Genomic DNA, 18831 nt, shown 5'->3' with positions numbered 1-18831 from the left:
ATCAATGAAATTAATGAGAACTGTATCATGCATAAACGCTCGCATCTGGAACCAAAAAATAGCATCTTGAAAGAAGTTAGTTGTAACGCTCGTATTTGATAGATATATAGTCAAAGGTGATGGATGAATAGCTTACCTTTGGCTGTAATAATAGACACTTAAACAAAACTAAAGTCTGGTGCTTGAATTCATGTATCATCTCTCGTAAAGAAAGGCCGAAATGCTCGTCTTTGTGCAAATCTTCGTTTTTCAAACTGATCTTCAATCCTTCCCAGAATTTCTACCCACAGGATTAGCATATTGAAACAATCTGACGTCACGATGTCCCGCATACCTGGAGGATATCCGTATCGGTAAAGTCCCTATATATGATAACCGGGGTCAGTGATCATCTTAGCCTCATTACTCCGTATTCGAGGAAAAGAAGCGTACCGTTGAGCAAACCATGCGGAGGTGACTATCGACAACTTCTCTCTCAGCTGGCCCAGATGTCTAGGCTCGTTTATGATAGCCACCACCGCCTTCTGCACCGTCGACCGCGTCACCTCCGCCGGGCGATTGATCAGCTTGTCCGAGTCGAGCTGGGTGGTGCAAGATATGCCGAACAGAGAGGTAGCCGGGGAACTCTCGGTCTCCTTGCACTGCAGCGTGAAGTAGGAGAAGTCTTCCGTAGACCTAATGAAATGCGTCCCGAGTCAGCTTCCCGCTTCCCGCTTCCCAAGCCTCTTCCCTCTCTTTATTCAGCTGCTTGTCTCACTAGCTAGCGAGCTACGGCAACGGGCGAAGGTGTTCCATACGCATGAGCTCCGTCCGACAGCGCCATGAACGGCAGCAATGCCCAGTCATTCTTCTTCACGGGGTCGACGCCATCGTCGCAGAACCAGAACTCGACCTCGGGGCCTCTATACGGAGCAAAAGCAGTTAGCATAGCCTCTTCTTAGTGCGCTGGTATAGCATGTATCCAGCGGTAGAGGAATGGGGAAAGGTAGGCGGGCGCGGGCTCACCTTGCATGGTGGAAATCGACCACGAGCACGATGGGCTCCTGGTGGACCTTGCCGCTGCCCATGTCACAGCTTCATTGAAAGCAGTCTGTATAGCTGGTAAATCGCAGGAGACCGGACGAGAGGCAAGGAGTCTTCCTCTTGGTCTTTTTTCTTCGCCAACCCCGGCCTGGTCGACTGTGAAGCTTCCAACCAGGTATCCAGATGTCGGGTCGGGGCGTGGCGGAGGGAGATTTTCCACCTCCGGCGTGGGATGGAATTTGAAGTCGCCCACGAACTCTCATGCATAACAGCCGGGATAAGGGCAAGGATGAAGAGATATCGAACAGACTACGGAGTACTCGACTACGAGGTTCTACTTAGACCATAACTATCATGAATGACAGGGAATATCCTGTTAACTGGTTAGTTAGTTGACTGACTAGCTCACTATCACCACCGGAGACCCCCAGACGAGCCTGGCCGTAACTATAAAATTCATCTCTGTCAATGACGATCTCATGCACTGCCCTGATTGCACGACTGAATACCCTTCATTGAGCAGCCGTGGATTCATGCTGCCATCATGGCTGCTACCAGCATCTGGATCATCGGCATTTTCCTCATTGATCCTCAAACATGGCCAGAAGAGTGTCATGCGTTGAAGGTGAAAACTGCCATACCCCTATAGCCACCTGGTCGACCCCCTGGCCGGTTCATTCTCAGATCCTTCTCGGATATATAACTAGCTACAGCCAGCTACTTAGCCGGTAGCTAGCTCAAGCTCAAGTTTCATCTGATCCTGGAGGATGCTCGGGTCGTGCTGGATGCTCATAGGGCAGATTGAAGGCCCTCGCTACCACACTCGCTACCCCTCTGAAGGATCTCTCAATGTCTCCCCGTGTGTCCGTTAGCATAGGAAAGGGTCTTCCGGGTATTGATAATTACCTTGCGTAGCTGTCAGGGTAGACGCCGTAGACGCCATAGACGCTGCAGTGACGTCAGGCAGTCCGCTTCTCCGCAGTCACGCCACTGCAGGACTTTGATGATCGTTAAGACCCAGAATTCCACGGGTTACTTGGACATCTGAAGTGATGGGTATCATCCTTCATTATGGCTCTGGGAAGAGCTCTCCGCCCACCGTGTCAGTGCTTCAAATTCATCTCTCGCCTTTCCCTTCATGTTCTTTAACCCGAGTTCCCTGAGTTCTGCAAAAAGAGCCACAGCCTCATCATACATGCTGTGTGGAGTCCATCCATCACGCGCGACGATTCCCGCTATAGCTTTCCAAAAGTCTTGCGCTTCATTCCATCCTTCTCCATCCTCTACGTGTCTCCGGAGCTCGTCCTGTGTAAAGTGAATTGGGCACGCAAAGTTGAAGCCAAGCTCATGCCAATATCTATATATATATCAGATACTGTAATTCAAATGACCGATTATTCACAACGTACCTTTCCACATTTATCAGTGATTCGCGCAATGGCAGAATATCGTCGTCCCAGGTGTCGCCAACAAAGCTTATAGGCTGGCACCTTACTCGCCCGAACTTCAAACGGAATACTTTGTTGAGACTAGTGTTGCGTTTCGCTGTCTGCAGTTCATAAAGATAAAGAATTCTGGAACTGGCGATCTGCTTTTTCAGCCGGGCCTTCTCACTTGGTTCAAGCTCCTTGAAATTCGGCGGCGGTTTCAAAATTATTTCCCCGTCATAATTAACTAGACGTGAGTGACGGCCTTGAAGAACTAGGGGCCCAGCCCAAGCTTGCTGCCAATCAATCACACTAGTGATATGGCCTTTGTCCACAAAGAGGTTGCCGGCATGGAGATCTGTATGCCAGATGGTAGATGCAACGAGATCTGGGTCGTCTGTGGGCAGAAGATAAGGGGCCACTTGTAGATATTTTCTGAGAAGGGAAAGATGGGCTTCAGGGGAATTTTGTGCTGTAGGGGTCGTGGATGGGTCGGTGGCAGGCTCGGGAACCGCGTATTTCTCAATCCACTTCTGTTCACGGCGTGCTAGAGCTATCGCATATTCATGTGGATGGTGCCCTGAACGAATTTAAACGGTAAGAAAGTAGTGAAAGTATAGAGATAAAATTGACTTACATGGACCCCGATCTATATCCATCAGAGAACGTTCTTTGGTCCAGAAATCCCTTGCTACAGCAGGGCCAATGGAAAACCGCTTCTTCACGTCCATTTTAAGCGCCGGTGTTGTATCATTCACAACATCAGCGACCACAGCCCCGGGGACTGCCTGGCCAGAGTAATAGAGATTCCCATATCTAAAGTCTCGAGTCAGTTGCAGTTTATCGAAATTAATTCCTGAATTATTTCCTACCTGCTGAAAGATACCGAAAGAAGCTTACTTTCAATCGATACCAGATCCTCTACGATTTTAAGTCTGTCTTCTAGAGACAGATCATGCCATACATCCTCTAGTTTTGTCCCCACAGCTTCCTCCATGATGATATACTCGGCGCCAACGGGGTTATCGACGTGTGGGCTCCACGCATAGACCTGCGGGACGGGTATCTGGAGCACTGTACGAGCCTGTAGTAGAAGTAGAGTAAACAAACGATGTCCAAACAACCCGCTACAGGCAAGAAAAGCAACTTTGGTCTTACAAAATCCATCGTGGCGACTTCTGATGCAGTGGTATAGTACTTCGGTCCTGCAATGGGGTGAGGTATCCTGGCAACGAGAGTAGACCCGTTGTCCATCTTGAGATGAAAGGTCTTGTTAAAAGAGCCTTCTGCCAGGTTCGTCATGGCAACGCACTTGTTGGCTTTAATGCTTGTGGCCGCGATACGCTGGAGCTCCGGTACATTGAACGGTGTGAATCGGTCCTGGAGTTGCTTTTCTTCGTCCCAGAGCCAGCGGCCGCTTGTGTACCGGTAGAACTTGTCATATTGGTCCGATATCGAGGGTGGCTGTCCGCTGGGGCCTGACGAGGATGGAAGATGGTATCTCCTATAGGTCTTTGGTGAGCTCAGGCTTGTAGCTGCAAGTCGTTGAATCAATGTCGTGGTCTTCATTGTATAGTTACTGTAGTTACTGTTGACCATTTGAGGTCTAGAATTTGATCTAAGGCGAGGTCAACGCCGGCAAAGCCGCTGCAGCCGCGGACAGCCATAGAACTATGGACTAGAATTCTGGTCGACCTGATTACTATGCAAATTCAATTATGGATTAATCTGTCGGATAATCCACCACTTTCGCTGTAGAAGATACGAGTAAATCAAGGGCCCCTAGTTATCCCGCCCACATAAGTTAACTAAGCATATCTCCGGCCATGCATAACCATTTCAACTACCAAAGCAAAGCCCTCCAGCCCAGCATCACGATAAGGCCTTTTCCCATAGCATTTGTCAAATAAAGTGATTCATTTCTACTCCTTAGTAACTATTACAATTAAAGATATCTCCCGACCGTTCGAAGTTACCAGCTCTTCCTTGATTTGCCGTACTCCATACTCCGTACCATGCAACAGACATCTGTATGCAGCAACACATGCAGGAACCGGAGAAAAGTGGAGGATGGAAGCTAAGGTACGACGCATACACATACGCTCGTTGAAGATAGACGAAGATCAGCAACTGATAATCCCAAGGGCGCAAACACAGGTGGGAAAAAGGGGGGGTTGTGGAATATAGGTAAAAAGGAATTTTTAACATCAAGCCACACGGCGCGGTAAGTAACGTAACTGAGTTAGGCCAGGGGAAAAACAGCCAGCGAACAGTTAGTGGTTATTAGTTGTAGGGAGACTGTTGGCTGTTGGCGAATAACAAATATGCAGGAAGCGGAACTGGAGCTGGGGACGGGACTAGTTAAGCGGCGGAAAGAAGCAAATACGGAGTAAGTCAAGAGGTCAATCAATAATGGTATGCACAAGTATTATCCGAATGTACGTACAGGTGGTATATAACTCGTCTTGTTCGTCTCAGGTGAATGCATCCAGCTCAGTCCATACTACTACGTACGGAGATAAGGCATGTATACAGCAAGAGGAAGCAAGCAAGCAAAGCAAAGCAAAGCAAAGCAAGCAGGTTGAAATATGTATGATATGGACGGATGGTACTCCGTTATGAAAAAGGGTATGTTTTAAAGCAAGTTATTCCATCCATCTATCCGGCCAGCCAGCTAGCCAGCCATTGCCATGCCATGTCATGCCATTGCCATGCCGTCAAGTCAGGTGAAGCGAGTTCAGTCGGTCGGTCAGTCAGCCACCCAGCCCTATGTAAGTAACGTAAAACATCTCTCACTCCCGTTTCCCGTTCCCAAGGTTGACTCGCCTGGCCCTTCTCAGCCAATTCACAGAAGCAAAAAGGAAAATGAACAAGCAACAAGTGTATAGATAAGACATAGGCATAAGCATAGACAGGCATAAGTAAGCAAAAAAAGACATAGACATAAAATAGTGCTGGTGCTGTGCCGGTAATTAATGGGGATGGGGGAGGAGAGACAGATGTGCAGGAGGTACTCCGTATGTATATGTATGTAACGGCGGGGATCAAAAAACAAGGTATCTGACGTAGTAAGAATGACTTGCTACCTGAGGGTAAATATTGACAGTTTCAAGCAAAAAAAGGGGGGGAGGCCATGAGTTGGAATGGAGGAGAAGCAGTATCGGGGTCAGGGTCGGGGATCTGGTTCCGCTGGTTTGCTGTGCTGAGTTTCGGGTTTCGATGACTGGTGCTGGGTGCTGGCGTTGCTGGTGGTGGTCGGCGAACTGGACAGGCAAGGCTAGTTAGTTAGGCTGGGACTGGCCGCACGATCGCATGAGGATGAAACGATCGTCTCTAGTCGCCGTCTACTTCACGCCCAATTCTTCTTCTTCTTCTTCTTCTTCTTCTTCTTCCTTTTTTTATTATCATTTTTCCTTTCTTTTTCCCCTTTCATCAATGTTTCTCCCACGCATACCTTTTTTTTGTTTTTGTTTTTTTTTTTCTGCTTCGTATATATTTATCATGCTTCGGCGGTAATTTTTTTTTTTCGAATTTCTTGTAATTTTTTTTTATTTTGTGTTTTGTTTGCCTGCTCGATATCCTATCCTGTTCTGTTGCTTTTTTTCGTTTCTATTAGACGGTCATTGCTCTCCCATCAACGTTTTGTTGCATTTATTGCTTTTCTTTCCCCATTTCTCATCCGAGTTATTTTTTCCTCACTTTTTCTTAATGTATGTATTGTCATTATGAATAATGCATTAATGGCGCGGATTGCACCCAGTGTATTATTGGGGATGGGACACTGAGGCGGTGGCTGCCATATCTATTGGGGGCGGCTGGGGCTCGGTGTACTCCTGTGAAACCTGGTCGACGTTATGATAGTCGAGAATCTCAGAGTACCTAGACAAGTCAGCGTTAAAACTTGTCCAGCAACAATGAAGAGTAGGGAAGGGGGAAAGAAAAGAGGGAGTGGTATTCAGGGTATTTGAGGTGGCTGGGTTAGTGGTATTTGCGGTGGTGGTGGTGGCATTGGTATTGTGAGGGGACTCGTGGTGGTGGTGTTGTTGTTGTTGTTGGTGTTGTTGTTGATGGAGGGGGAAAGAGGCGAAAGGAGCTCCGCATACATCATGATCTTCCAGCTATCGACGGGGAGTTCGGCGTCGTTGAAGGACCAGTCGAAGCGTTCGCCGGCCTCTGGTTCGTCTGTAGGGTCGTGGTGAGGAGCAAGGTATTCGTGGGCCAGAGCCTGGACAGCGCTGGTTCGTGCTCTGGGATCAAAGACGAGCATTTTCTCAATCAGATCGACGGCTAGAAGGGGTTAGTCTTTGTCTGATTGACAGGCACGGTTGGAGAGAGGTATATACCGAGGGGGTCTGCATCTTTGAACTTTTCACTGAGTGGCTGTCGTTGTCTCTTGGGAAGAGACTGGACGAATTGGAGTGTCTGCTCGGGTTAGTTCGAAGGTCTAGGTCTAGAATGTAGAAGAAAAGTTGAAATAGAGAGAAAAGGCACCCACGTTGGCAGAACCGATAGTCTGGATGACCTCGTCTGGTGGCGTCCCGAGCAGCTCGGTGATGATGGAGAACTGGTTGACATGATCCTTGCCCGGGAAGAGCGGTCGACCAGTCAGCATCTCGGCGAAGATGCACCCCGCACTCCAGACATCGACCTCGACGTCGTACTTTTGCCATGTCAGCATGATCTCGGGGGCACGGTAGTAGCGCGTCGAGACGTAGCCGGTCATCTGGGGGTCCTGGACACGGGCGAGGCCAAAGTCGCAGATCTTGAGGTCGCAGTTTTCGTTGATGAGGATGTTGCTTGGTTTGAGGTCTCGGTGGACGACGCCGGCGGAATGTACATACTTGAGGCCTCTCTAGACGGTGTTAGCAGTCATTCCGTTAACGTATTCAGTATTGACGTATTCAGTATTCAGAGAGGCGTACGAGGATCTGGTAGAGAAAGTACTGTATGAACTGCTTTTCTAGGGGCCGGGAGGTGAGCAGTCTGTGGAGGTCGGTGCCGAGCAGCTCTGTGACGAAGTATCTGCGGGCGAGTGTCAGTAGATGTGCGCGGCTGATGGAGGAGCAGGCAGAGCACCTACATGTCTTCGAGCGGCGAGATGAAGATGTCGCTTAAGCTGATGACCTGTAAGAAGTTAGTATATATATATTATTGTTATTGTTATTGTTATTGTTATTATTATTATTATATGGGGAGGTACATTTTCATGTCGCAGGTGCTTGAGCAGCTTGAGCTCTCGGTAGGTCCGCTTGGCTAGGACAGGCGTGCTGAACGGCTTCATGATCTTCTTGACGGCGACGGCCTGGTTTGTCAATTGGTCTTTGGCGGAGCTGCACAGAGAGTTAGCCCGCGGGGAGGAGGAGGGTACTGGCGTAGACCTGGGGATATCTACCAGACAAGACCGAAGGCGCCCATGCCCACCGGCTGCAGGTCCGAGTATCTGCGGCAGTCAGTAGGCGTCTTATGCTATCTTTATCATCTCCATCTCGATCTGATGCTGAGCTGCAGAACGTACCTGGTGGTAATTTCGAAGGTGGTGCCGAATATCTGGGCGCGCACGAACTCCGCCATGATGAAGACGGCCGAAGCACGCAGGTATATCGATAGAGGGGTAGAAGTCGAGGTCGAGGTCGAAGTCGAAAGAGTAGCTAGTTATCGGTTGAAGGTGTTGCTGGCCGGAGGAGATGTGGCTGATGGCGATGGCGATGGCTGATGGAGGTTGAGTTGAGTTGAGTGGAAAAGGTGGAAGTGGAAGTGGAAGTGGAGGAGCAAAGAGAGAGAGAGAAGAGAGAGAGGAAGAGAGGGGCGGCCCAGTGAGCAGCAAGTTCGCAGCGACAAGCAACAAGCAGCAGCAGAGACTAAGCAAGGCAACCCTAAGCAATAGGCCAGCGCAGCTAAGGGCCGGGAAGCCGGTGGACTGGATGAGATGACTAGACTAGGGCGATGGAGATGCGATGGATGCGATGGAGATGAAGCAAGTAGTTATCCCACTACTGGCTACACTGACTACTGACTACTGACTACAACTGACTGACTGTAGATATCAACGAGCAACGAACAGTGAGCAACTATCTGCCGACCTCTGCTCCGTCGGCCATTAGGTTATCGAGTATCGAGTCCACCAAGGCTGCAGCTCTGGTTCTACCGTCTACAAGTCTGGCTTGCCTGGGTCGAAAGGCCTCTCCGCGTCGCCACCTCGCTCGCCTCGGAGCAGACAGCCTGAAGCAGACAGCTTGAGCTTTGTCCCGCCCCGAGTTTCTTCCCTCCCCCGGTTTACATCATAGAGCTAACTAACTAGTTAGTACTGTGACTTAAACTAAGAGAGTGTTTAAGGTCACTGTCAAACAGAGAGAGAGAGGGCTTGGGAGCTGGCTGAGGGCTGCTGGTTGGCTGGGGTCAGAGGGCGGTTTTAAGGGGGACAGCGAGGCAGCGAGGCAGCTCGGGACGGTGCAGGAGAACCTCCATGTTTCAGGTGCAGCAGCCGCGTCCATTGAGAGGAGAGAAGAGAGAAGCAGAAGAGGAGAGGCAGGAGAGGAGAGGCAGATGAGCAGCGGAGGATAGACCAGAGGATAGACCGGAGGATACTAGAGGATGAGCGAGCGGCCTGTCCTGGCCCAAGGCTGAAACGGCCAGCTCAGCTAGGACTGAGGAATGAGGACTTCGAACTGCGTCCCTCGGTCAGGTTTCAGGCTCTTCGTCGTCGACTCTGCCTCTGCCATCTTCTTACCTTACTGCGCCTGCTAAGAAGTCCCAGTCCAGTCCCAGTCCCAGCCAGTCCTCAGCCTACGGAGCATCCCTGGCGCTTCCACATGGCATGGCCGGGGCAAGCGACGGACGCAAGATCTCGTCGTCTTCCCTGTCTCTCCCTTCTCTTCTCTTCTTCTCTTACTCTTACATCTTCTCTTACATCTTCTCTTACATCTTCTTCTTCTCTTTAATATCTTCTTTAATATCCTCTTCAAGTCTTCTTATAAGTCTCTTATAAGTCTCTCTGTAGTCTCAGTCAGGCTCACCGTAAATCTGGCGTAACGTCCTGTAAGATACCGCCCGCTGCCCCCTCGCCGCCTGCCAACTTCTGCGGGTAACGGTGGGTAATACGCTTACCTAACAGCCCGCCTTTTCCTTGCTTTTTCTCTTCTTTCTCTCTCTCTCTTTACTCTCGTCACTCTCTCGCTCTCTCGCTCTCTCTCTCTCTCTCTTACTGTCTTCTTCTTCTTCTTCTTCTTCCTCTCTTCTCTTCTTCTTCTTCTTCCTCTTGACTCTTGACTCTTGACTCTCTGCTGTCTCTTCTCTGGTTGTTGTTCTCTGCTTGCTCTCTCTCAGCTGGCTTCCTCGTCTCCTCTACGTCCAGCAGCCCGTCCTCCGACATCCGCCGCGAGACAGTTCAACCAGGTCAACCGCCTGCGACAAGACTCCGGCGACCAGCGACCGCCAGCCAGCCAGCCAGCCAGCGAGACGAGAGACAGGCGTCGTCCATGCGCTGCTGGCCTTGAGTTCCTCCCTCCGCCGCTGGGGTCTCGCCGGCCCAGGATCCACCGTCGCCTGTCACCACCATCGCCTACACACGACCAGACACACAGTCCCATAGTCCATCGACAGACAGAAGACGAAGGACCTCCAGCATAAAGAATAAAGAGGACAAAGACCGTCTTTGTTGTGACGGCCGCCCTTCGCCTTCGCCGTCGCCGTCGCCCTGCAGCCTCCTCCTCCTCCGCATAGCCTGCCTCGTAACAACTAACGACACCACCTCAACATCACACTAGTTATTGCATCTATCTCACATCTACAGACATCACGCCCGGCCTCCCGCTATATCGCCTGCCTCCCCTATCATTCAGTCACCGTGTCTCCACCGGACAGGATGGGAGGATGTCTGAGTTCGGCCGGCAGCGGGTCGGACGAGATCATGGAGCAGAAGAAGAAGAGCCAGGCCATAGACAGAGTCCTCGAGGAAGACATGAAGCGCCTCAAAAAGGAGTGCAAGATCCTCCTCTTAGGTATTATCTTTTTCTTCTTCTTCTTATTGTTCAACTCATGATTGCCGTACTAAGAGGTGCAGGCTCCGGCGAGAGCGGCAAGTCGACCATCGTCAAGCAGATGAAGATTATCCACCAGAACGGTTACTCCGTCGAAGAGCTGTCCATGTACCGCCTCACCGTCTACAAGAACCTGCTCGACTGCGCCAAATCGCTCGTCTGGGCCATGCACCAGTTCGAGATCCAGCCCTCCAGCGCCAAAGTCCGCGACTTCATGGACTACCTGCTCGACTACAACATCGACCCGGACCCAAACGTCGCCCTCGAGCTCAAGGTCGGAGACGCCATCACATACCTCTGGAACGACCCCAGCATACCCGCCGTCCTCGAGCGCCAGAACGAGTTCTACCTCATGGACTCCGCCCCGTAGTACGTCCTCTTTATCATATAATAAATATTTAGTTATATGCTAATAGCAGATAGCTTCTTCGAGGAAGCAAAGCGGATAACGATGCCAGACTACATCCCCAACGAGGCTGACGTCCTGCGCGCCCGAACAAAGACCACCGGCATCTACGAGACCAGGTTCACCATGGGCCAGCTCTCCATCCAGTACGTCATATATTATATCTATATATATATCTATATATATATATATATAAATATACTAACATTCGATAGTATGTTTGATGTCGGCGGCCAACGCAGTGAACGCAAGAAATGGATCCACTGCTTCGAAAACGTCACCTCCATCATCTTCTGCGTCGCCCTCAGCGAATACGACCAGGTCCTGCTCGAAGAAAGCAACCAGAACCGCATGATGGAGTCCCTCGTCCTCTTCGACTCCGTCGTCAACTCGCGCTGGTTCATGCGCACCTCCATCGTCCTCTTCCTCAACAAGGTCGACCTCTTCCGCCAGAAACTCGGCCGCTCCCCGCTCAACAAGTACTTCCCAGACTACTCCGGCGGCAACGACGTCAACCGCGCGGCCAAGTACCTGCTCTGGCGCTTCAACCAGGTCAACCGCGCACATCTCAACCTCTATCCTCAGTGCGTATATACTTCCTTTCTTACAGTTTTAAGTCTTATACTAACTTGCTGTAGTTTGACACAAGCAACCGACACGTCGAATATCCGGCTGGTCTTCGCCGCCGTCAAAGAGACCATCCTCCAAAACGCCCTCAAGGACTCCGGAATATTATAACCTCGTCCCCCTACCTCTCTTCTATCCGACTACCACCGCCACCACCACCACCATTACTACTTCCCGCTTCTACTTCATGAGATACCACTTACATACCCACGACTTTTTGACTTCAACCGGCGTTCACTGTTGTTCTGTCTGTTCCTCTCTTCTTGTCTGTTTTACTGCCGTGTTTTATCTTTTTTTTCCCATCTCTCTTCTTTTTTACTCTCTCATCTACCAAACGGGACGACACTGTACCGGCGCGGCGTCCTCTTTTTTTTTCTATTCCATTCCATTTCCTTTTTCTATTTCCTTTATTTCCTCGGTCATCTTCATCTCATCAGCGAGTTTCTTTGCCTTTCTCTTTCGTTTTCATATCTTCTCTTCTCACTCTCCTTATGACGCTGCACGCCCGCCCAAGCACTGCACTATATCTATTCGATTTCTCTCTCTCTCTCTCTCTCTCTCCTCCCTTGAAAAAGACGCCTCCCCCTTTCTTGGTTCGTCCCTTTTACTACTCACTTTCCTTACTACTTTTTTACTATTCGGTTAATGCATCACTCACGACCAAACCCACCTCTACATTAATATCATTCCTCCCCTCCACCCGACCTACTCCTCTACCTTCTCTACCTCTCTACCTATCCTCCTACCATGCCTCCTCGACTACGCCATGTTCCAACCTCTCCATCTACCCTGTTTCTTCCTTGCCTCTGCCAAAAAGAAAAAACGAACCCACCCCCTTTTTCTTCTTCTTCTCCTTCTCCTTCTTCTCCTCCTTAACTTCTTGCTATCCCCCTTTTTTTTTATCGTGATGATGTACGAGAACCCCGTCTCTCTCTCTCTCTTATAACTTATCTATCTCTCTCTCTGTGTGTCTCGACTTTGACATTCTATCTTCCATCTGTGATGTGCTATTAAACTACCGCTTCTCTCTTCGCCCTGACTTCTCCCTCCAGCTCATCTAGATTAAGCTTAAGCTCAGCATCTCATGTCCATCTTTCTCCAGCTCGTAACAAGAAGCCCGCAGACCAAGCAACTAAAGCAGAGTTAAGCTACGTAGTAAAAGTAACTAAAACTGTCCAACCTTGCTATTTATATGTTGATGTTGGCTGGCCAGCTCCTTGTTGGATGCTGCGAGATTTACCTGGCAGACAAGGAAGACGGACGCCGGCCCGTCGAGGGATGTCCGGCTTCATCTACTGCAATATGGAACCCGGAGACTGCTAATCCGCCGTCTATCTCTCTGTCTATCTCTGTCCATCCTGTCTATCCTGTCTATCTAATGGTTATATGTGCCTGTCAGCCAGGTCTGTCTGTCTAACCGTCTCATGCAAGCTGTGCTGCCCGGGCAAGGATACTTACAAGTTACCTTCACCTTTAGCTTGCCGTCGCCACCAGCGCCGACCTCGAACTTGATAAGCTCGTCTCTTCCCGGCCTGCGACTTTAAGAGAGCTTCTCATTCTTCTTCTTCTCTTCGTCTTCTTCTTCTTCTTCGTCTTCTTCTTCTTCCAGGCTGTGCGACTTTTGCATCTTCTCGTCCTGGCTGCCCCTCTGCCCGCACGCCTCTACATCCATCACCAACCAACTACTACACCAAACACCACAACTCCACCCAACATCACCACAGACGAAGCTAGAAGAGAAAAGACTCAAGAGCAGAGAACAGAGAAAAATGGCTCCTGGCATCGACACCTCCCACCAACCTCGAGAGCGCCGGCCGTCCGTCGGGGCTCCGCATTCAGACCTCCAGGGCCCCGTCGGACCAGGCTTCTCGCGTCCCAAGCACAAGCGGACCTTCACCGGCTTTGGGCCCAAGGACATCAAGTCCGTCGAGGCCAGCATCCCCGAGCCCCAGCGAGCTGCGTGAGTCTTCCCTGTCTGCTCTAGTTTTTACTCTAGTTTACTTGTGTGGTGCTGTGGGTACTAACGGTGGTGCAGGTGGAAGAAATACGTAAGGATGCAGCAGCGAATACACCATCTGACCAGCTAGTTAACTACCAAGTTCCTAACTAACCGACTAAATTGACGGGAATAGGCCCCCAAGGAATTCGAGACCAAGGAGGAGTTCGAGGTTTGTTGGCCCTGGCTGTCTTTTGCTTGGAGATATTCTACTGACTAGTTGCTGCAGTCCGAGGTCGTCCGCCATGTCGAGACCAGCTTGGCCCGCTCCATCTTCAACTGTGACGAAGTGTACGTTGGCAAAATGCAAGACTGCGGAGTAACTAGCTAGTTACCAACAGAAGACCATGAATGCTGATACTTCTGGGTAACTAGAGCTGCCTACTCGGCGACGGCCCTGGCCTTTAGGGACCGCCTGGTCGTCGAGTGGAACAAGACCCAGCAGCGCCAGACCTTCAAGGACCAGAAGAGAGTCTACTGTAAGCCCCCCTCTCTGGCTTAATTTATTATCACCTGCTAATAGACGGAGATCTCTCGCTGGAGTTCCTCATGGGACGAGCCCTGGACAATGCCATGCTCAATGTCGGCCTGAAGGACCTCGCCAAAGGTGCGCCCTCACTCGTATCCAAATCCCGGTTATCGAGTTTATCTTATGGAGCAACAAATGCCCCCCAAGTTCCTCTGCTTTTAAGTCAAGTGCTAATGTTACGTCATAACTAACCAGATGGGCTGGGCGATCTCGGGTTCCGCGTCGAGGACATCATCAAACAGGAGAACGACGCTGCCCTGGGCAATGGAGGCCTCGGTCGTCTGGCTGCCTGCTTCCTCGACAGCCTGGCCTCGCTCAATTACCCGGCCTGGGGCTACGGCTTGCGCTACCGCTACGGCATCTTCAAGCAGGAGATCGTCAACGGGTACCAGATCGAGGTTCCAGACTACTGGCTCGATTTCAACCCCTGGGAGTTCCCACGCCACGACGTCACCGTCGACATCCAGTTCTACGGATGGGTCCGCAAGTACCAGGATGAGAACGGCAAGACCGTCCACTCATGGCAGGACGGCGAGATCGTCCAGGCCGTCGCCTACGACATGCCCATCCCGGGCTACCAGACGCCCACCACAAACAACCTGCGTCTCTGGTCCTCCAAGGCCGCCAGCGGTGAATTCGACTTCCAGCGCTTCAATGCCGGAGACTACGAGAGCGCCGTCGCAGACGAGCAGCGTGCCGAGACCATCTCCGCCGTGCTATACCCCAACGACAACCTCGACAGGGGTAAGGAGCTACGTCTGAAGCAGCAGTACTTCTGGTGCGCGGCCTCGCTCTTCGACATCGTCCGTCGCTACAAGAAGACCAAGCGGCCCTGGAGCGAGTTCTCCGACCAGGTCGCCATCCAGCTCAATGATACCCATCCTACTTTAGCCATTGTCGAGCTCCAGCGTATCCTAGTCGATGAGGAAGGCCTCGACTGGGACGAGGCCTGGCGTCTCGTCTCCAACACCTTCGGCTATACCAACCACACCGTCCTCCCCGAGGCACTGGAGAAGTGGTCTGTCCCACTGATGCAGAACCTGCTGCCCCGTCACCTCCAGATCATCTACGAGATCAACATGGCCTTCCTGCAGCACGTCGAGCGCAAGTTCCCCAAGGACCACGACCTGCTCAGCCGCGTCTCCGTCATCGAAGAGACCCAGCCCAAGATGGTCCGCATGGCTCACATCGCCATCATCGGCTCGCACAAGGTCAATGGCGTCGCCGAACTGCACTCCGACCTCATCAAGTCCACCATCTTCAAGGACTTCGTCACCATCTACGGGCCAGACAAGTTCGGCAACGTCACCAACGGCATCACCCCTCGCCGTTGGCTGCACCAGGCCAACCGCAGACTCTCAGACCTCATCGCCTCCAAGCTCGGCGGCCACGAGTTCCTCAAGAACCTCACCTTGCTCGACAAGCTGGAAGGCTTCATCGACGACAAGGAGTTCAAGACCGAGTGGGCTGCCATCAAGACCGCCAACAAGGAGCGTCTGGCCAAACACATCCTCGAAACCACGGGCGTCAAAGTCAACCCCAAGGCCCTGTTCGATATCCAGGTCAAGCGTTTCCACGAGTACAAGCGTCAGCAGCTTAACATCCTGGGTGTCATCCACCGCTACCTCCGCATCAAGGCCATGAGCCCCGAGGAACGCTCCAAACTGGCCCCCCGTGTCTCCATCTTCGGCGGCAAGGCTGCTCCAGGATACTGGATGGCCAAGACGATCATTCACTTGATCAACAGCGTGGGCGCAGTGGTCAACAACGACCCGGACGTCGGCGACTTGCTCAAAGTCATCTTCATCGAAGACTACAACGTCAGCAAGGCCGAAATCATCTGCCCTGCCTCCGACATCAGCGAGCACATCTCCACCGCCGGCACCGAGGCCAGTGGAACAAGTAACATGAAATTCGTCCTTAACGGCGGTCTCATCATCGGAACCTGCGATGGTGCCAACGTAAGTCTCCTTATATTCATTCTACCTTCCCTATCCATTGCTAACCTGTGCTGTTAGATCGAAATCACCCGCGAAATCGGCGAAAACAACATCTTCCTGTTCGGCAACCTGGCCGAAGACGTCGAGGACCTTCGCCACGCTCACGTCTACAACCCCTCAAGCATCACCCTTGACCCTTCGCTGTCCGCCGTCTTCGACGCCATCCGCGCCAACACCTTCGGCGACGCAAACTCCTTCTCGGCAATCATCGACTCGATCACCCAGCATGGCGACTACTACCTTGTCTCCGACGATTTCAATTCCTACGTCAAGACGCATGATATCATTGACGAGGCCTTCAAGGACAAGGACGGATGGGTTGAGAAGAGCATTCTGAGCGTTGCCAGGATGGGTTTCTTCTCGTCTGATCGTGCTATTGCCGAGTATGCCGAGGGTATTTGGAACATCGAGCCTTTGGACGTTACCAAGTAAAATTACTTACTTGAACATGTGATGTGATGTGATGAAAGGAAGTGAAAAGGGGGAGGATGATGATTTTCCTTTATCTTTGTTGATCTCTAATTTGTCGTTGTTTTTTTCGTGGTAAAATTGTTCCCAGATACAGAGCAGTGCTTGTTATAGCAAGCACAGACAGAATAGCAAATAGCAGTTAATTGATCTATCTCAACTTGATATTCAAACTCCCGAGTCAAGAAGCCAGCTAGACCCACGGCGGCGCAGCGAACCACAACACCTTTTCAGCCTCAAGCTCATCCTGGTAATCTTCATCCGGAAACGCATCTCGTATAATCTTCTCCCTATCCGCCGCTCCCTCTATAATATATATCCCCTTCGTAAACTCCCAGTATTCAGGATAATATCCCGCACACTCCCAGTCCACGATACCAGACAACTTCCCACGCTCAATAATGATATTATAAAAGTTCAAATCAGCATGCGAGAAGAACGACCGATACGATCGGGAGTGAACGTGAGCAACAGCCTGTTTCGTCTCGGCAAAGATAAACTTGTGGATCAGCGCGTCGTGGAAATCCAACTCGTTGTCAAAGGGCCCACGCGCCCGGTCGTGAGAGTCCGGTAGGCGTACATCCAGAAGTGGACCGCCTAGAACATTAGCAAAGCGGTGGGGGGTGGTGTTTGGGATTGCTCGGAGTTGTTTGATGGCTGAGTGCAGGTCTGCTGAGAGCTGTGTGCGTTCCGGGTACGATAGCCGGTAGAATACCTCCTGCAATTGCTGGCCTCTCACCCGAGTCATTACCAGCATGACTTTTCCCTGATGCTCGAATGTGTCTATGAATAGCGGGGCGGGTATCGATGTGTGCTGTTCAATGATCTGAAGGGCTTTTACTTCGTTATATCGAGCCCGGTGACAGTTCTTCATGTATAGTCCGAATGGAAGTTGCTGTACTAACGAACCCCGATACGGGTAGAATCGTTTGCTAATCTGAGCTAGAAAAAGGTAGCACCATACCCGGATTGGTTTGGGTACAAAGTGCCAGCAGCTGCGAATATACTGGCAGACTGTCTTGCTTAGAGAAACTATTATTATCCTGGTGTATTAGTTGATAGTTCTCAATCTCCCTTATACCGTTGAATTTTAATTGTGAATCTTACTGTAAGGTGATCGCAGCCAGCCGAGAGAAATATCATCTTCAACAGAGAAAAGATGTAATGCAGTAGCAATCTTGGAATGTATCTGGAGTAACTCCTCACTAGGCAAGGGGTATAATGAAGGGTTCCGGGTGTACATTGTGAACATATGGGGGCCGTCTTTCAATGGCTCTCCATTGCTAAGGGTAAGATCAGGGCGTTCTCCGGGTGCAAGGGCGATCGCCAAATACTAGATATCAGTCTCTTAGTATCAAGCCATTACCCAAGATACTCGATTAATGATAGGCTGGTAGGACAAACATGAACGCTTTTCGCATCTGGCTCTATCTTCTTCGGTGGAACAGGGCCTAACCCCCTCGTAATCTCTAGATGACCTTCTCGAAAAGCGGACTGGACCGAGGGTGACAGGAGCAATAGATTCTGTAGTGCATTCTTTGGCTCGGTACAACTTTCTAGCATGCCCCGTAGCCAACGAACTACATCAGGGGTTAAGAAGGCTTCCAAAATCGAAAGCAGTGGGCTCTGAAGATACCGTCACTTCTTGTTAGACGAGAGTATTCCAAGGACCCGACAGCGGTGAGGGCTACCCACCTCATATGCCAATTCATCGTCATGGAAGATTGAAGGGGGTATAATCCATGCGGGTTCAACATTAAATGTTGCATTCGCAGCGAGACGTCCACGACGGTTGACCATGCAACAGCAATTCTGCATATCCCGGCTTTTTAGGAGACATTGCGATGGTAATGGTATATCCTCTTGTTTTGTGACTTCAAGCACCATAGTTAGCTTCTAATCTGAATAGTATTATCCACCGGAGCTTTACATTTAGTAACCAATCGCCTCCAGTCTTTCTTGAATTCACGTAGGTTTGCTTCAACGCTGCGGCTTGGGTTCTCTTCCACCTTTCGCAGGAGGTATATAGCTGCACAGCTCGAGTCTTGGGCCTTATCCAAGAATCGTTTCAACAGCAAGTGCTCAGTGGGAGTTAAAGCAGCAGATTTTACAGTGTCAAGAGCAGTTGCAACAACGTCCTCCGCAGACTCCATTGCTTTTGCCTGTCACCAATGACAGCCTGTAACCGAGCCAAAAAAAAAAAAAATTGCTCGGCCTGGCTTGCTGTTAATATCAAGCGTTGAGGTCGTCCTAAGGTGAGTCTCAACCATAAAAAGGCCTGAACCTAATCTCGATAGCACGTGATTTGGAAACTCTGCC

At 50.7% G+C, this 18831-nt stretch overlaps 10 protein-coding genes across 10 annotated transcripts, besides 1 other annotated feature; 3 read left to right on the top strand and 7 right to left on the bottom strand.

Moving 5' to 3' along the window:
• Positions 1–76: 76 nt before the first annotated feature.
• ARB_01460 (LAlv9 family protein) lies at positions 77–1067 on the bottom strand (the record flags this gene model as incomplete). The annotated part of the gene is made up of 5 exons (XM_003012154.1): positions 77–280; positions 335–362; positions 433–675; positions 798–902; positions 1006–1067. 5 exons carry the CDS (start codon positions 1065–1067, stop codon positions 77–79), a joined length of 642 nt encoding a protein of 213 aa, XP_003012200.1.
• A 1015-nt stretch (positions 1068–2082) lies between these two features.
• Positions 2083–4019, bottom strand: ARB_01459 (uncharacterized protein; the record flags this gene model as incomplete). Its single annotated transcript, XM_003012153.1, has 5 exons — positions 2083–2380; positions 2433–2997; positions 3088–3266; positions 3323–3534; positions 3609–4019. 5 exons carry the CDS (start codon positions 4017–4019, stop codon positions 2083–2085), a joined length of 1665 nt encoding a protein of 554 aa, XP_003012199.1.
• A 1780-nt stretch (positions 4020–5799) lies between these two features.
• Positions 5800–5883: a sequence feature (Short protein (ARB_01458, EFE31558.1) was converted to a misc_feature.).
• A 522-nt stretch (positions 5884–6405) lies between these two features.
• On the bottom strand, positions 6406–6717 carry ARB_01457 (uncharacterized protein; the record flags this gene model as incomplete). Its single annotated transcript, XM_003012151.1, has 1 exon — positions 6406–6717. The coding sequence occupies one exon, from the start codon at positions 6715–6717 to the stop codon at positions 6406–6408; it is 312 nt and encodes a 103-aa protein (XP_003012197.1).
• Positions 6718–6900: 183 nt separating this feature from the next.
• On the bottom strand, positions 6901–8548 carry ARB_01456 (MAP kinase MpkC; the record flags this gene model as incomplete). The annotated part of the gene is made up of 6 exons (XM_003012150.1): positions 6901–7302; positions 7373–7472; positions 7531–7574; positions 7651–7890; positions 7966–8367; positions 8531–8548. The coding sequence occupies 6 exons, from the start codon at positions 8546–8548 to the stop codon at positions 6901–6903; spliced, it is 1206 nt and encodes a 401-aa protein (XP_003012196.1).
• A 1006-nt stretch (positions 8549–9554) lies between these two features.
• Positions 9555–10005, bottom strand: ARB_01455 (uncharacterized protein; the record flags this gene model as incomplete). The annotated part of the gene is made up of 2 exons (XM_003012149.1): positions 9555–9791; positions 9880–10005. 2 exons carry the CDS (start codon positions 10003–10005, stop codon positions 9555–9557), a joined length of 363 nt encoding a protein of 120 aa, XP_003012195.1.
• Positions 10006–10319: 314 nt separating this feature from the next.
• ARB_01454 (uncharacterized protein) lies at positions 10320–12165 on the top strand (the record flags this gene model as incomplete). Its single annotated transcript, XM_003012148.1, has 3 exons — positions 10320–10855; positions 10889–11476; positions 11613–12165. 3 exons carry the CDS (start codon positions 10320–10322, stop codon positions 12163–12165), a joined length of 1677 nt encoding a protein of 558 aa, XP_003012194.1.
• A 120-nt stretch (positions 12166–12285) lies between these two features.
• Positions 12286–12465, top strand: ARB_01453 (uncharacterized protein; the record flags this gene model as incomplete). Its single annotated transcript, XM_003012147.1, has 1 exon — positions 12286–12465. One exon carries the CDS (start codon positions 12286–12288, stop codon positions 12463–12465), a length of 180 nt encoding a protein of 59 aa, XP_003012193.1.
• Positions 12466–12717: 252 nt separating this feature from the next.
• Positions 12718–16476, top strand: ARB_01452 (uncharacterized protein; the record flags this gene model as incomplete). Its single annotated transcript, XM_003012146.1, has 8 exons — positions 12718–12900; positions 12997–13479; positions 13652–13687; positions 13736–13806; positions 13891–13994; positions 14039–14122; positions 14240–16005; positions 16063–16476. 8 exons carry the CDS (start codon positions 12718–12720, stop codon positions 16474–16476), a joined length of 3141 nt encoding a protein of 1046 aa, XP_003012192.1.
• Positions 16477–16705: 229 nt separating this feature from the next.
• Positions 16706–17755, bottom strand: ARB_01451 (uncharacterized protein; the record flags this gene model as incomplete). Its single annotated transcript, XM_003012145.1, has 2 exons — positions 16706–17454; positions 17620–17755. The coding sequence occupies 2 exons, from the start codon at positions 17753–17755 to the stop codon at positions 16706–16708; spliced, it is 885 nt and encodes a 294-aa protein (XP_003012191.1).
• A 395-nt stretch (positions 17756–18150) lies between these two features.
• Positions 18151–18665, bottom strand: ARB_01450 (uncharacterized protein; the record flags this gene model as incomplete). Its single annotated transcript, XM_003012144.1, has 2 exons — positions 18151–18408; positions 18453–18665. The coding sequence occupies 2 exons, from the start codon at positions 18663–18665 to the stop codon at positions 18151–18153; spliced, it is 471 nt and encodes a 156-aa protein (XP_003012190.1).
• Between the last annotated feature and the right edge of the window lie 166 nt (positions 18666–18831).

The sequence above is a fragment of the Trichophyton benhamiae genome (genome assembly GCF_000151125.1).
Source record: "Trichophyton benhamiae CBS 112371 chromosome Unknown contig00178.8, whole genome shotgun sequence".
Classification (NCBI taxonomy): domain Eukaryota; kingdom Fungi; phylum Ascomycota; class Eurotiomycetes; order Onygenales; family Arthrodermataceae; genus Trichophyton; species Trichophyton benhamiae.
This window is presented reverse-complemented; position numbering and strand designations above follow the sequence as displayed.